This window comes from Salmo trutta, chromosome 26, assembly GCF_901001165.1.
Source record: "Salmo trutta chromosome 26, fSalTru1.1, whole genome shotgun sequence".
In the NCBI taxonomy this organism is placed as follows: domain Eukaryota; kingdom Metazoa; phylum Chordata; class Actinopteri; order Salmoniformes; family Salmonidae; genus Salmo; species Salmo trutta.
The window spans coordinates 29,909,770-29,926,450 of record NC_042982.1 but is presented as its reverse complement, the minus strand read 5'-3'; the positions used below and the strand labels follow the sequence as shown (position 1 = coordinate 29,926,450).

The window sequence follows — 16,681 nt, the reverse complement described above, 5'->3', positions numbered from 1 at the left end:
TTAAGTCAAGTACACATCCACACTCATTAAACCCAGCTCACTGTCCCATGTTACGTGTCTTGTCACACACACTCAGGTGGCAGGTGTGACGGCACTGGCATGCGGTATGATCGCCGTGGGCTCGTGTAACGGTGATGTCACCTCCACCATTGTCCAGACCATCATGGAGAAGAGTGAGCTGGAGCTGAAAGACACATACGCCCGCTGGCTGCCCCTGGGCCTGGGCCTCAACCACCTGGGTAAAGGGGAGGCCATTGAGACCACCCTGGCAGCACTGCAGGTGGTGCCTGAGCCCTTCCGCAGCTTCGCCAACACACTGGTGGATGTCTGTGCTTATGCAGGTCAGTGTCATCATAGCTCCATTTTGTCTCCAATTGTTTTTGTTTTTTTATTTGATTTAAATATAATTTATTTATACTGGTGATCTCATTGAGATTTACAAGAAATGTCTTTCCTATATTTCTCTGTTTCTCGCCATGCCAGGTTCTGGTAACGTACTGAAGGTGCAGCAGCTTCTCCACATCTGCAGTGAGCACTATGAAGCCAAGGAAAAGGAGGAGGAAAAAGACAAGAAGGATAAGAAGGACAAAGACAAGAAAGAGAGTGCCGCTGACATGGGCTCCCACCAGGTATGCCAGGCTTTTGTTAATAAAGGGGTGTCAGGTAGCCTAACATTTAAGGGCGTTGGGCCAGTAACCCAAAAGGTCACTGGTTTGAATCCCAGAGCAGACTAGGTGAAAAATGTGTTGGTGGCCTTGAGCAAGGCGCAAAGTGACAAAATATAGTCTGAGTTGTTTGAATTAAGATTTGATATTGAACTCATTTGCTCTCTGCTTCCCCCTCCCAGGGTGTGGCTGTCCTGGGTATTGCACTCATTGCCATGGGAGAAGAGATTGGCTCAGAGATGGCACTACGGGCATTTGGGCACCTGGTCAGTCTAACCTCTGACCTGTTAATTCCATTTGGCTTTAACACATTTTGAGGATATGTTTGGGGTTGATTTAGCCTGTCTTTCACTCGATCCAACCATCCCACGTCTGTTTTTCTCTCTCTCTCTCTCTCTCCGTTGTCTTGCCTTCCTTCTTTCACCTCACTCACTCTCCTAGTTGCGGTATGGAGAGCCTACTCTGAGGCGTGCGGTGCCTCTGGCCTTGGCCCTGATCTCCGTGTCGAATCCTCGCCTCAACATCCTGGACACACTCAGCAAGTTCTCCCACGATGCTGACCCAGAGGTTTCCCACAACTCCATCTTTGCCATGGGCATGGTGGGCAGCGGTGAGTGGGCCCTGGCATTACTGGCCAATGGGCTCTATTGTGTGCCTACTGTCTGGAACCCAATCAGTCAGTGGCTTCATTATTATATTGAGACGTTATATTGATTTGCCTCACTAAGTTATCACAATGTTCCGCTGTAATTATTCCTCATCCTTGAATAAGAAATAACATACCATATAACTGAATTCACTGTGCCAGATGACATCAAAGTATGAGACCTTCTCCACTGACTGTCTCTCGAGTTGTGGATGGTTGCCATGAGAACTCACTGACTCACGGCTCCATCTCTCTGTCCGCAGGAACAAACAATGCCCGCCTGGCTGCCATGCTGAGACAGCTGGCTCAGTACCATGCCAAAGACCCCAACAACCTCTTCATGGTCCGACTGGCACAGGTGGGTAGCAAAAAGAGGTGCCGCTCTGGCACTCTAACCTGTGTGTTTAGAGAGAGGGGGAGAGTATGTGTCTGTCTCCTAACCCTTGCTCTGTGCTATGTCCACAGGGTCTGACTCACCTGGGTAAAGGGACATTGACGCTGTGTCCGTACCACAGTGACAGGCAGCTGATGAGTCAGGTGGCTGTGGCAGGACTACTCACTGTCCTCGTCTCCTTCCTCGACGTCAAGAACAGTGAGTCCTTTTCCTCATTAATCTACCTTCACCATTCCTTTTATTTGCCTCTCCCTACCGTCTCTTTTTCCACGTCCTTATGTTTAGGGTTGGGGTGAAGTTGATTTCTGTTGAGTCATTTGAGGAAGTGAACTGAATTTCAATGTATGGCTGGAAAATTCCACATAGAAAACAATTAGCATTTGTTCAACTCCTGAATGCCATTGGCCCTTGCCCAGCTTGTTTCATTATCCTTGTTTTATGTCAGGTAGTAAGTCTGCTGAATGTCTTAACTTTGGTCTGAGTATTTGGCTGTTTGTGTTGACATCGCCCCCTGCTGTTTCCTGTGTGTGCTCCAGTTATCCTGGGGAAGTCTCACTACGTCCTCTACGGCCTGGTGGCTGCCATGCAGCCCCGTATGCTGGTCACCTTCGACGAGGAGCTGAGACCGCTGCCCGTGTCAGTCAGGGTGGGACAGGTAAGCCTGCTGCTCACGCTATGCTCTTAATAAGAGCCTGGGTGATTAGCTTCATATTTAAAATGCAATGTAGCCTAGATGGTGTGATGAAGGCCGAAATGTCAGCACGATATGACGCGATGCTTTGCAAGTAAAATGTGCTGGAGATTCTTTTTTATTTTTTAACTATGGTTGAACATCTCTAATGCAAAGTAATGTGTAGATGTGCAAGTGCCTTTTACTCTCAAGATTAGGATGTAATGCCATAAGATGGTTGAGTGGACTCGACCTCATGGTTCATGTAATGTAATTGTTCCATAGGCGGTGGATGTGGTTGGCCAGGCCGGTAAGCCCAAAGCCATCACAGGTTTCCAGACCCACACCACGCCGGTGCTCCTGGCCCATGGAGAGAGGGCAGAGCTGGCCACAGAGGAGTATCTCCCCGTCACCCCCATCCTGGAGGGCTTTGTCATCCTCCGCAAGAACCCCAACTACGATGCCTAGATTGTGCCCTATTGTCCTCCCCTGGTACCCACGCTACTCTCCCTACCGGTCTCTCATTGGTAGCCCTCCCTGACTCTTTTAGACCTTGTATTTTACTACTTTATTCCATGTCTGAAAAGAGCCAGGAAGGTCTACCCCTCTATCTCTTGTCAACAGCCTCTGAAAATATATGGTTGTGTTCTGGGTGGTCAAACTGACTGGCGCAGGGAGTGGAAACTGTCCCCTCATTCACACTATTTAGATTGGATTCCTCTTTGTTCTGATCTAGGATAAGTTCCTCAAATGTTTTAAACCAGCTCTTTTAGGCTCCACAAATATAACTGATCTATGGTCAGCTGTCAGAAGGGAACTGTGTTCAGCCTCTCCTGCTTCTCATTCAGCCTCCAAAGCTACATTTTCACAGGCATCCCAATTTACATTTTCTCCCACTAATTGGTCTTTTGACCAATCAGATCATTTTCAGAGCAGGTCTGATTGGTCAAAAGACCAATTTATTGAGAAAAAAAATATCAGAATTGGGCTGCCTGTGTAAATGCAGCCCTAGTGATGAACAACATAAGCTCAGTCCACATCAATACTACAACCGGTTTCTCTTTCCCACCCATGACAACCTCCTTTTTGTAATTAGAGCATGGAAAATGTGTCCTCTTCATCATTCAGTTTTGTTGGTTTTGTTACAGTACTGTAAAAGGTTAAAATAAAAGTTTCAGATCCATTTGGTGGAATTGTCTGTAATTTGTCTGTTATACCTGAGGGACAAGTTTCTGAAAGATACATTTCATAACACAGCTGGCAGATCTGGATGGCTAATTATGAAACTGAGCAGTGGAGAGGTACTGAGGTGAGATTGGTCATGAACACTCACTGCAGCAGAGGTTCTGAATACTAACTTGCTGGATGTTGCAGACAATGGTATGTATTGAACATTTTGAAATACACATTTAAGGAAAGTAAATGCATATTAAACAGTGATACGCTTTACATATCTTAATAAACTTTTCAGACTGCACACTGACATCAGACATCAATCTGGCCATGCGAGCAAAAGCAACCATCTAGCCGCTAGTGATGAGTGTTTTATTGTGTGTGTATGAATTCGTTTTAATATTACACGAATATTGTGCTGCACATTAGTGTGTGGTTTAGCAGTTCGACGTTTCAACTAAAACGGGTAGTAGCTACAATCAAAACCGGCTTCCCTGTCACATGACTGTGATTAAACCGGAATTTGGCTACCGGCTTCCGGGACCGCCCATTTCGTCCGACTGCGGACTGAAGGAGAGAAAGGTAAATGTTATGATTTCCATCTATACTCTGCTAAATCAGAATTGTGTGAGAAACAAATTGACGATCCGCATTCATCCTCGCTTTTAAAATTGAAAATAAACCCATTAGATCGATATGGGGGCTCGAGCTGTGTCTCCACTCCCAGACTGATTTTTCCTGTTAGCCCAACCAACCCCCACCCCAAAAAGAGATAGGACACCCTTCCTACGAGGTGATAAACATTAGCCTACGAAAGAGAATTGACGAAGGCAGGAGATTGACAGACCGAAAATCATCAATTTGATTCCCTTTATTAGCTAGCTAATACTATTCTAAACGTTTATAGCTAATTAATGGTAAGCATTTTTCTACTATGCAGCTAGCGCTAACGTTATGAGAAACTGTCACATAATTTGCTCGGTTTGTGGTGAATAATTGTTTGTTTTCGGTAGCAACTTTTATGACATGTCTGTTCTTTACTTTATTCTTGAGAAATGGATATTGAACCCAATCGTTCATTACAAAAAAAGATTGCAGTAACTGCAGTCGACTGTTATTTTGGACGCAGTATTTGCAGCATACTGCACTCTGCTATCTTGTTTCGTAAGGGTGGTAATGTTATAGTTGAAGTACCGGTAGTTAGTTGGTCGAGGAGGCATCATTTTGTCGCCTTCCCTGCCTGCACGTCTGTGTTGTAACTAGTTAACACTGTGGTTATGTGGTGCTTCCAAGACAACTGGGAATTCGGGGGGAAAACGAGGTCAAATGATAATCGACATTCAAAACGATTTATCCAGTTGGTGGTCGTTGTTATCCCGAATGTCCAGTTGTCTTGAATGCACTGAAGTCGGAGATTTCAGAGTTCCCAGCTGTTTTGAACGCGGCATATTCATTTTTACGTTTTATTTAACTAGGCAAGTCAGTTAAGAACACATTCTTATTTACAATTACGGCCTATCGGGGAACAGTGGGTTTACTGCCTTGTTCAGGGGCAGAACGACATATATTTACCTTGTCAGCTTGGGGATTCGATCCAGCAACCTTTCGGTGACTGGCCAAACGCTCTAACCACAAGGCATTTAACTGTGGCGTTTGTAATTTGACAGAGGGATATATTGTGGGATCTCCGTTTACTGATAATACATATTGCTGATGCATGGACAATGTGGTTGGATCCACATTGGCAAGTTCGTTTATCCTTGGATCCCATGCGTAATGTTCATGTTCAGAGAATGACACAGCGTATCAAGGATGCTACCCTGCGTTTGAAATGGTATAGATGCTGATCAGTTTCCGGGTGGCAGTTGCCATCTTTTCGGTATTTGGGGGACCCCTTGCTTGTTAGCTGAATGCTAAACTCAGTTTTCTTATAGATCCACATCGATGTAAGAGAACGGAGTTGAGCGTGCCTCAGCTACATGCTTGCTAGCCTGCATATAATTATATGCAGATTGAGAATTGTCCGTTTATGGTTGCTATAAATGTTGGCAAATTTGAAAATCAAAACTGATAAGAGAATAGAATAGAGAACAAGAAGCCGGCTGCTGTGTGTGCGCATTGTGCCACACTTGCTGCGCGCGCTAAAGCCGGAGATTCACCCACGTGGTAAATCCAAAGTGGGTTTGGGGGGAAAAATGGTTGCCACTAGTTAGCACAGCCTCAAAGTCTGAATTGGTTATATCGTAAAAAAATCAAAAATGTTAGCTTTTTGTTCATAATTTAAGGTTAGGCATAATATCGGGTCGGCAGGTAGTCTAGTGGTTAGAGCATTGGCCCAGTAACTGAAAGGTTGTTGAATCGAATCCCCAAGCTGACAGATTAAAAATCTTTCGATCTGTCCCTGAACAAGGCAGTTAACCCACTGTTCCTTAGTAGGCCGTCAATGTAAATAGGAATTTGTTCTTAACTGATTTGCGTAGTTAAATAAAATAAAACATGTTAGCAGTGTGGTTAGGGTAAATTGTAGAACTGGGCGGGGTTTATGACTTTGTGGCTGTGGTAACTAGTGACGACTGAAAAAGCTGTTGGAGCAACATGGCGCCGCACAGCAAAGCAATCCTACACGCCTTATCGTCTCACGTTACCGGAGCTTGTCAGAACTGAGGGTTTGAAAGTTATCCACTATCCGTAGACTGCATGCCCGTAGCTAGCAATATTACTGTGTTTATTGTGTAACAGTCTTGAGGTCTGCCTTGTTTGTTTTCTCTTGAATTTGTAGCTATGTATGTTTTGCGTGACTGAAGAATGACCGGTGTATGGCTTCTAATGCTAATGTAGCGTAGGGAATAATACATTTGGCATTAGCTCAAATGCCTTGTTTGACTGCTCAGCTATTCTGTCCGCAGGGGTGTCTGGCAAGATGTCTTTCTGTTGTAGTAACATCTGCATTAGAGAAGCGATTACTGATATACGGCTATTACCGACACGTGAACTTGGCTGAGAACCTCGGCTCAAAATGGATGCCGCTTCAGCGCCAGCTCGTGAGCCTTGAGGAAACAGGCGAGCCATGATCCCAGATTTACCCCATTATTAATTAGTCCTCTACCAAATGCCTTTCTCTAAATAGCTTTGGCTCTCATATTGAATTAGTCATTGTAAATAATAACAATTGTGGTGGAATTGTGATGATAATAACAAATAACTGATGTTGCTTGCCAAGTGTACCGTCACTGACTAGAACCTGTCTGGTCCTGGGTGAAAAGGGTTAGGAAGCCCTGGTGTAGGGAATGAGGTCACTCACCTGCAATGTTCTGAACGTTGTTGATCATACATGCATACAAATCTATATACAGAGGCCACTGTCATTCAATTCTGTCCAACAGATGTAAAGTTGTTCTTTATCACATTTCAATTTGAAATGCTCACTGGGATGGGATCTGGCAGATGGGTAGTGATTGGAATGAGGTAATCTTAATTTTTTTAGGCCATGACACACCACAATACTTTTGAAACAATTGGCCCCTGATGTCCCCCGTAAGGCTTGTTATATTAAGCTGTGGGTTACATATAAACATTATTTGGCAGTAACTACGCGTGTATGGCACTGCCATCGGCCCATTGACCTGGCTGGTACTGTTCAAAGAGTTACCTAGCTTTAGAGTTGAACAGACATTTCAGAGGTCATCACATCTAGTGTGTTTGTGCATGGCCATCCAGGCAGTACAGTGCTTTTAAGGGTAGGGTAAGTTATATGTGAACAATGTCTGAGAATCAGAGGCTGGTAATTCAAACATTACGAACATGACATGTAGATGCCAGTGTTTAGTCATTCCCTACAGCACTCTTGGGGGTTGAGACTGCATAACAAACATTGTGTAAGCTTCCCATGATACTATCATTCACACGGACTAACACCTAAAATTATCCACTAGTACATAGGTACACACACACCTTTTCTGCTTTATGGCGACAGCCTGGGTCTTAGGCCTCTGCTCCCACCCACACTAGGTCATGGGGTCCATGTTGGGGTTATGCATCGGTCTCTGTTGCATTGGTGGTTGAACATGACCGTCCCCGCCCCACACATACACATTCATCCCCCTCTGCTGCCTGTCAGGCCAGCTGGATGACTGGAACTGGTGGGTGTGGTCTCGGCTGGGTTTCACACATCCCCCTCCCTTCAACCCCTTCTCCCTTGGGCTATCCTGCCTGGTCAGTTCTGCGCTGCAGCTCTATTGCTGCGGGAGTAGGATGCATACTGAGTTTATTTAGTATGCACACAGTTAATGCTGCTGGAATAAGTGATTGAGATATATGGTCATGGCTGTTTGCTCATCAGGGAACTCAACTGAATCCTTCATGTCTGTGAAGTGCTCCCTTCTCCTTCCCGAGGGAACCGTTTTAGGCCTCAGCTATAGGGTGTGGCCCAAAACATAGGTCTCTTCCCCTCAGGGTGAATCAGTTTTTCATTAGCTGTCTTGCTGTCAGTTTGAGTGTGTCAGGGTGAGCACAGGGAGACCCTCCAAAAGGCTCTACACAGTCTACGCAAATCAAGGCGATGGAGGTCTATTTGCATCACTCTACGTACATTTGTGCGGCAGAATTTTTGGAACTTGGTGCAAACTGACCCTTGTTGGCTTCTTTTGCGTAGGCTGGAGAGACCTTTTTAGCTCCGCAGTGTCAACTCGGCACAAACTCACTTTCTGTCTCTGACCTTAACCAACCACGACCTCCTTTTTTAGAGACATTGCCATTTCCCTTCTAACTCCCCCACTGGTCTGAGGGTGTAGTAGTGCTAGTGGAAAATGTCTATTTCAACATTTCTTTAAGTTTGCTGTTCCACCTGTCCATTTGAAAGGTGCTAGGTTTATGTTTAGTGTGCTTTTCTTCTCAGTTTTATATTCAGTGTTTGTTTTGGCTTCTTTCACCTGACAGAAGTTTAATTTCCCTTAGAAAACACTGACTCAGAATGACTCAGGGCTTTTCCCAACTGCTCTTTGTGTGTGGCTGAGACAGAGAGGGTGTGTGTCTACTGTTAATTTAAGAGTGAATGGCCGCTAGATGAAACCCAACGTATTCTATCGGGACAATAGTAGTGATGGGGCGAAAAAAAATAATTAGGTATATATTGCAATATTATTTTGGATGATATATCGATACTTTGACTCAAAGTATCGATTTGTAAAACAATGAAATGCTAGATAGCTAAAACAATCAGGGGTTTTTATGTATAGAAAAGTCTTGGGTGGGCCTCCTATGTCTAAACAGTTACAAAATAAATAATAATAATCGTGTCCGTGTGTATACAGTGTATTTGTAACGTATTCAGACCCCTTCTCTTTTTCCACATTTTGTTACGTTAGTCTTATTCAAAAATGTATTAAAATAAAACATTTTCCTCATCAATCCACACACAATAACCCATAAAGACAAAGCGAAAACCAATAAAAAAAAGATTTTCTTTGATTTATTTATTTACGGATACTTACGGATACCTTATTTTCGTAAGTATTCAGAGCCTTTGCTATGAGACTGGAAATTGAGCTCCTGTTTCTATTGATCATGATGTTTCTACAACTTGATTGGAGTCCGCCTGTGGTAAATTCAGTTGATGGCACATGATTTGTAAAGGCAAACACCTGTCAAAATACGGTCCAGTGCATGTCAGCAAAAACCAAGCCATGAGGTCGAAGGAGTTGTCCGTAGAGCTCCGAGATAGGATTGAGAGTCGAGGCACAGATCTGGGGAAGGGTACCAAAACATTTCTGCAGCATTGAAGGTCCTGAAGAACACAGTGGCCTCCATCATTCTTAAATGGAAGAAGTTTGGAACCACCAAGACTCTTCCTAGAGCTCGCCACCCGGCCAAACTGAGTAATCTGGGGAGAAGGGCCTTGTTCAGGGAGATGACCAAGAACCCGATGGTCCCTCTGACAGGGTTCCTCTTTGGAGATGGGAGAACCTTCCAGAAGTACAACCATCTCTGCAGCACTCCACCAATCAGGTCTTTATGGTAGAGTGGCCAGACGGAAGCCACTTCTCAGTAAAAGGCACATGACAGCACGCTTGGAGTTCGCCAAAAGGTACCTAATGGACTCTCAGACCATGGGAAAAAAGATTCTCTGGTCTGATGAAATCAAGATTGAACTCTTTGGCCAGAATGCTAAGCGTCACGTCAGGAGGAAACCTGGCACCGTCTCTACGGTGAAGCATGGTGGTGGCATCATCAAGAAAACTATTTAATCAACTTTAGACTAAGGCTGTAGCGTAACAACGTGGAAGTCAAGGAGTCTGAATACTTTCCGAAGGCACTGTGATAAGTACCAGTCAAGTTTGGACACACCGACTCATTCAAGGGTTTTCTTTATTTTTACTATTTTCTACATTGTAGAATAATAGTGAAGACAGCAAAACTATGAAATAACACATGTAATCATGTTATCATAGCCTGGTTCCTCTCTAGGTTTCTTCCTAGGTTTTGGCCTTTCTAGGGAGTTTTTCCTAGCCACCGTGCTTCTACACCTGCATTGCTTGCTGTTTGGGGTTTTAGGCTGGGTTTCTGTACAGCACTTTGAGATATCAGCTGATGTAAGAAGGGCTATATAAATACATTTGATTTGATGTAGGAACCAAAAAAAGTGTTAAAAAATTAGAAATATATTTTAGATTAGCCACCCCTTGCCTTGACAGCATTGCACACCAAGAGAAAGATGCCCAGGTCCCTGCTCATCTACGTGAACATGCCTTAGGCATGCTGCAAGGAGGCATGAGGACTGCAGATGTGGCCAGGGCAATAAATTGCGAGACTGTACTGTGAGATGCCTAAGACAGCGCTACAGGGAAACAGGACAGACAGCTGATCATCCTCGCAGTGGCAGACCACGTGTAACAGCACCTGCACAGGATCGGTACATCCGAACATCACACCTGCGGGACAGGTACAGGATGGCAACAACTACCCGAGTTACACCAGGAACGCACAATCCCTCCATCAGTGCTCAGACTGTCCGCAATAGGCTGAGAGAGGCTGGACTGAGGGCTTGTTGGCCTGTTGTAAGGCAGGTCCTCACCAGACATCACCGGCAACAACGTCGCCTATGGGCACAAGCCCACCGTCGCTGGACCAGACAGGACTGGCAAAAAGTGCTCTTCGCTGACGAGTCGTGTTTTTTTTCTCACCAGGGGTGTGGTCGGATTTGCATTTATCGTCAAAGGAATGAACGTTAAAACAAGGCCTGAACTCTGGAGCGGGATAAATTTGGAGGTGGAGAGTCCGTCATGGACTGGGGTGGTGTGTCACAGCATCATCGGACTGAGCTTGTTGTCATTGCAGGCAATCTCAACGCTGTGCGTTACAGGGAAGACATCCTCCTCCCTCATGTGGTACCCTTCCTGCAGGCTCATCCTGAGATGAGCCTCCAGCATGACAATGCAACCAGCCATACTGCTCGTTCTGTGCGTGATTTCCTGCAAGACAGGAATGTCAGTGTTTTGCCATGGCCAGTGAAGAGCCCGGATCTCAATCCCATTGAGCACGTCTGGGACCTGTTGGATCGGAGGGAGAGCCATTCCCCACAAAAATGTCTGGGAACTTGCAAGTGCCTTGGTGGAAGATTGGGGTAACATCTCAAAGCAAGAACCGGCAAATCTGGTGCAGTCCATGAGGAGGAGATGCACTGCAGTACTTAACGCAGCTGGTGGCCACACCAGATACCCGACTGTTACTTTTGATTTTGACCCCCCCTTTGTTCAGGGACACATTATTCCATTTCTGTTAGTCACATGTCTGTGGAACCTGTTCAGCTCATGTCTCAGTTGTTGAATCTTATGTTCGTACAAATATTTACACCATGTGAAGTTTGCTGAAAATTAACCCAGTTGAGCGTGAGAGGACGTTTCTTTTTTGCGGCGTTTATTATTTTTAAGAACTAACAATCACCAAAATGAACCACATTCATTAGTATTTTTGTCATGGCCTGGGGCCTCCATTCATTTTGTTATGTTTGCGTCACTCGGCTAGGGTAAGTCATGGCAAAATGTGTAGAATTGCAGGAAATTGGTTTTAAAACTGCACGTTTTTCTCTGACTTGTGTAAATGTGAATAATTGTAGGAAATTAAGTTTTAAACGGCTACATTTTGTCACTGCGGACAACAGAAGGGCCTCAAATGTTCGGTTGGCGACCATTCCAATGGCCACGCACCCACCTCGCCCACCACCTAAGCATCATTTCTGAACCAGAATAAACCCTGTCTAACTCTCGTTGGCTGTACCTGTGCCAAAACTCCAGTGTTTTTAATCATATAGCTTGTTCTCAGTCCTTTTTTTAAATAGTGAGCCAACGTGTTTTAAACACTTATTTCCATGACTGATCAAAACTCATTTTCTCATGCTCTCTTCGCTCTGCAGCAGACATGTAGTGAGCAATAGGTATGTTTGGAACATCAAATCGCAATAAAATCGCAGTACTGAATCGCACTAATCTACATATAGAATTGTGAAATTTTAATGTCCCTGGCAATTCCCAGCCCTTGACAATATGTCTGTCTCCTGGGGAATAGAATTGTATCCCCTGTGTACCAAACCATTGTCTCTGTCATCTCAGTTATGAATCCAATCTGACCTCTCTCTCTGACAGGGCGATCAGAGGACAGACGACCACCATATTGGCACACCACAGAGCCTTGCTCCCGTTCCTGGGACTAAACACGGTTCAAAGTGTGAGTGCTGGTCAACAAAGCCTAAACACCATTCTCTCGCTCTCTCTCTCTCATAGTCTATCCCTGATTCTCTCTTCACCTCCTCCACCCTCTTCTTCCTCCTTCTCTCAGATTTCTGTACAGGAGAGAGTGCGCCCATGCAGAACCACATGAAATGAATAAAGCACCACAGCTTATAACAGGACCCCCCTCTGCCACCCACCCTGCCCCCTCCCCCGGACTCCAACAGGTAATGGGAATCTACTGTTTGTTTTAATTGGGGCTTCAATCTTGTCTCATGGTTGTTTGTCCAATCAGTAACCATATTGTTGATCACGGTCTCTCCCCTCCTTTCCTCTCCCTTTCACAGGCCACCTTCCCTCCTGGACAACCCCCCTCTGTTGTCTTTGCCACCCCACCTCCACAAATGAACCCAGCGCCACAGCACCGACAAGTACGCCCTCCGTCACCCTACAGCTTCATTTAGTCCCTAGTGCAGTATCTTAATCCATTGGTAGGAATGTAGATCCTGCTTAGGGCTGTTGTGACCGTATTACCGCCACAACGGCGGTCAAGAGTCAATGAAGGCAGTCAAATTCCAAGTGACTGTTTAGTAATTAGGCTTCTCCAAGCTCTGATGCTGCTGATGGTCATTAGTAGCATACCAAACTTGCTAACTGCCTGGTACTCAGCGCTGTAACACTTCATGTTGCGCAACATTTCTATAGGCTGTGCAATTGCATGAGAAAACAGAGTGATGGCCTCTGTTAAAAATAGGAGGATCCTATCAGCTTTCAATAGGCTAGGCCTACCAAAGGTATTTCTCAACTTTCCTAATATTAAGTAATGGCTTCTCTTTAAAACAGAAGTATAGCCTACCTGGCTGGCTTGAAAATGTACCACGGGAAAAGCCTCCTCCATTTGCTATTTAAGTGCATAGATTACATGTATTTTTCCCCTGCCCCTGTTTCGAGACGGGTGCATGATAATGGTACATTATAAATCAAAACAAATTTCATATCATTTTTACTTTTTCGAACAACAGTCGCGCACCTCATGTAGCCTAGCCCATAGGCCTATATGTTTTAATAAGGTTTGTATCACAACTAAAGTGGCCAAATAACTTCTTAAAATTAAGCACATTAATCCTTCTTTCAAGTTGTGTAGAGCAATAACTTGCATAAATAAGCACCGGCATGCCACCGGGAAATTCGAGACATTATCAAGTGCTTGTCAAATAGTGAATGAGAGACTGATGAAGTGTGTACAGCCTGCGCAAAAAAACAAAGCAGAGCTCATGCCTTTTCACGGGACCTTTTTTCAAGTCATTAGTCGCATTATGCAGCCTTACAATGTATTAATAATCTAAACATATAGCCCAACGTATGTAGAACTAAAGGTACATAAATAACTCTAAATTAAGCATATAGGAGAACCTATTTCTTTGTTAACCACTCAACACAGAATAGCCGCATGTGCCCACTCCCTCAAATCTTTTGGAGAAAATAGCCTTCCTATTTTATTCAGCTTTGTTCAATTGTATTCTTCATACTACACTGCTCCAAAAAATAAAGGGAACACTTAAACAACACAATGTAACTCCAAGTCAATCACACTTCTGTGAAATCAAACTGTCCACTTAGGAAGCAACACTGATTGACAATACATTTCACATGCTGTTGTGGCAATGGAATAGACAACAGGTGGAAATTATAGGCAAATAGCAAGACACCCCCAATAAAGGAGTGGTTCTGCAGGTGGGGACCACAGACCACTTCTCAATTCCTATGCTTCCTGGCTGATGTTTTGATCACTTTTGAATGCTGGCGGTGCTTTCACTCTAGTGGTAGCATGAGACGGAGTCTACAACCCACACAAGTGGCTCAGGTAGTGCAGCTCATCAAGGATGGCACATCAATGCGATCTGTGGCAAGAACGTTTGCTGTGTCTGTCAGCGTAGTGTCCAGAGCATGGAGGCGCTACCAGGAGACAGGCCAGTACATCAGGAGACGTGGAGGAGGCCGTAGGAGGGCAACAACCCAGCAGCAGGACCCGACGTATGAGGGCCCGACGTCCACAGGTGGGGGTTGTGCTTACAGCCCAACGCCGTGCAGGACGTTTGGCATTTGCCAGAGAACACCAAGATTGGCAAATTTGCCACTGGCGCCCTGTGCTCTTCACAGATGAAAGCAGGTTCACACTGTGCACGTGACAGACGTGACAGAGTCTGGAGACGCCGTGGAGAACGTTCTGCTGCCTGCAACATCCTCCAGCATGACCGGTTTGGCGGTGGGTCAGTCATGGCGTGGGGTGGCATTTCTTTGGGGGGCCGCACAGCCCTCCATGTGCTCGCCAGAGGTAGCCTGACTGCCATTAGGTACCGAGATGAGATCCTCAGACCCCTTGTGAGACCATATGCTGGTGCGGTTGGCCCTGGGTTCCTCCTAATGCAAGACAATGCTAGACCTCATGTGGCTGGAGTGTGTCAGCAGTTCCTGCAAGAGGAAGGCATTGATGCTATGGACTGGCCCGCCCGTTCCCCAGACCTGAATCCAATTGAGCACATCTGGGACATCATGTCTCGCTCCATCCACCAACGCCACATTGCACCACAGACTGTCCAGGAGTTGGCGGATGCTTTAGTCCAGGTCTGGGAGGAGGTCCCTCAGGAGACCATCCGCCACCTCATCAGGAGCATGCCCAGGCGTTGTAGGGAGGTCATACAGGCACGTGGAGGCCACACACACTACTGAGCCTCATTTTGACTTGTTTTAATGACATTACATCAAAGTTGGATCAGCCTGTAGTGTGGTTTTCCACTTTAATTTTGAGTGTGACTCCAAATCCAGACCTCCATGGGTTGATAAATTGGATTTCCATTGATTATTTTTCTGTGATTTTGTTGTCAGCACATTCAACTATGTAAAGAAAAAAGAATTTAATAAGATTATTTCTTTCATTCAGATCTAGGATGTGTTGTTTAAGTGTTCCCTTTATTTTTTTGAGCAGTATATATAATAATGCCACGGAATTCTAACCAAATCTTGTCTGCCAGATCAGGAGCTAATATAAGGACAACTCAGAGTATGCTATTCTGTTCTTCTGAAATGGACAACATTTTCTTCATATCATGTTTCTTTAGACCTGTCTTAAATAAATATTGGATTTATTTTGAAGGTTTGGGATGTAGTACATGGATTTATTAGACTTTTTAAAAATGTCAATATTCCAAAGGTCTGCATCAGTGGCTTGTAGAAGCCAGGAGATGCTAAATGTGTTAATTAACGGTCAACAATCACAGGCTGACGAAATGTCATGACAGCCATAATCGTGCTACGTGTAAACTCTCACTCTTTCCTCTTGATACCATCTCTTACTGTTTAGTGTTCAGTGAGTGTACGTTCCGCACTCCAACCTGTCATTGTTACTGCTAGAAGGCAAAATCATTCTCTCAGATGAGACCTGTATTGTGATCTGAATCCTCTTGTTGAGCCCTGCTCCATGCCTGCCTATCTCTCACTCTGTGTCTATGGAGGGGGGTTGCTCTCCAGCTGGTGTCCTATGTGGGTTTAACCTCTGACCTGTGACCTGTCTTGCTCTCCTTTTCTAGTTTGCCCCCGGGCCCCGTGCTTTACACCAACAGGTACTAACAGCCTAACCAGGGACGTGGGTGGGCTGGGTTGAAATAGGGGGCAGTGTAGAGTTCTCTCTTCACTTGCATTTCCTGTCTTTCTAAACTGTTTTTGAGCACTGAATGTTGTAAAACCTACACATGTTTATTATGGTAGGCTAAGAGATTGAATCTGCTGTAGAATCCTATTCCAAAAGTATTCAGGGATATCTTGTCTCTGTGATCCCTCATTCATTGGGAACTTGTCATGTTCACACACCAGGATTTCCGTTAGCGGGTAATTATTGGCTTTTGTCCGATTTACTTATTATTAGTAAAAAAAAATGAAGCGGATAAATTAAATTGGCTCCAGACAATTGTCCAGGGGGAGAAAAAAAATGATAAGTGCGAAATAATGCTTTTTAGGCTATTTATTGATGGAAATACATTTGACTGGTCATGCTTATCGGTTTGTAGGCTAATTTGCATAATTTAGTGGAATTAAATTGGCCTGTGTGTACATTATATTCATTATGTATGAATATAATCTGTATGTACCCATACAGATTATATGGGTACATACAGATACAGAGCCTTTGAGTAGAAAATCATCTGTCGAACAGCACAAGAGCTGCTGCTGCTGCAGCATCTTGTGGTGCTTTCAAGACAACTGGGAATTCTGGAAAAATACACGGCCAAATCATGACTTCAGCGATCTTCAGGTCGGAAAGTCGGAGCTCTAGAAAGAGGCCCGAGTTGGATGACTGTTCAAAACGATTTTTCCCAGTCTGAGCTATTTTTCCCCCCCCAGTTGTCTTGAACACAC

At 44.8% G+C, this 16,681-nt stretch overlaps 2 protein-coding genes across 12 annotated transcripts in view; both read left to right on the top strand.

Moving 5' to 3' along the window:
* Positions 1–3,558, top strand: part of LOC115163623 (26S proteasome non-ATPase regulatory subunit 2) — a 30,155-nt gene extending 26,597 nt beyond the window's left edge. The window contains exons 13-20 of one of the 2 annotated variants that reach the window (XM_029715661.1): positions 77–341; positions 484–629; positions 848–931; positions 1,107–1,275; positions 1,575–1,669; positions 1,777–1,903; positions 2,242–2,360; positions 2,661–3,558. In XM_029715661.1, coding sequence (XP_029571521.1) covers positions 77–341; positions 484–629; positions 848–931; positions 1,107–1,275; positions 1,575–1,669; positions 1,777–1,903; positions 2,242–2,360; positions 2,661–2,843 — 1,188 coding nt within the window. In that variant the 3' untranslated portion in view covers positions 2,844–3,558. The remainder of the gene's footprint in view (positions 1–76; positions 342–483; positions 630–847; positions 932–1,106; positions 1,276–1,574; positions 1,670–1,776; positions 1,904–2,241; positions 2,361–2,660) is intronic. The other variant, XM_029715662.1, reaches the window with a different exon arrangement.
* A 514-nt stretch (positions 3,559–4,072) lies between these two features.
* LOC115163621 (eukaryotic translation initiation factor 4 gamma 1) overlaps positions 4,073–16,681 on the top strand; it is an 80,988-nt gene continuing 68,379 nt past the window's right edge. For 6 of the 10 annotated variants that reach the window (XM_029715652.1, XM_029715654.1, XM_029715651.1 and 3 more), the window contains exons 1-5: positions 6,129–6,214; positions 12,185–12,266; positions 12,378–12,495; positions 12,616–12,699; positions 15,856–15,888. In XM_029715652.1, coding sequence (XP_029571512.1) covers positions 12,421–12,495; positions 12,616–12,699; positions 15,856–15,888 — 192 coding nt within the window. In that variant the 5' untranslated portion in view covers positions 6,129–6,214; positions 12,185–12,266; positions 12,378–12,420. Of the gene's footprint in view, positions 4,131–4,343; positions 4,466–6,128; positions 6,215–12,184; positions 12,267–12,377; positions 12,496–12,615; positions 12,700–15,855; positions 15,889–16,681 lie in introns of those variants that run through there. The other 4 variants (XM_029715656.1, XM_029715655.1, XM_029715649.1 and 1 more) reach the window with 3 other exon arrangements.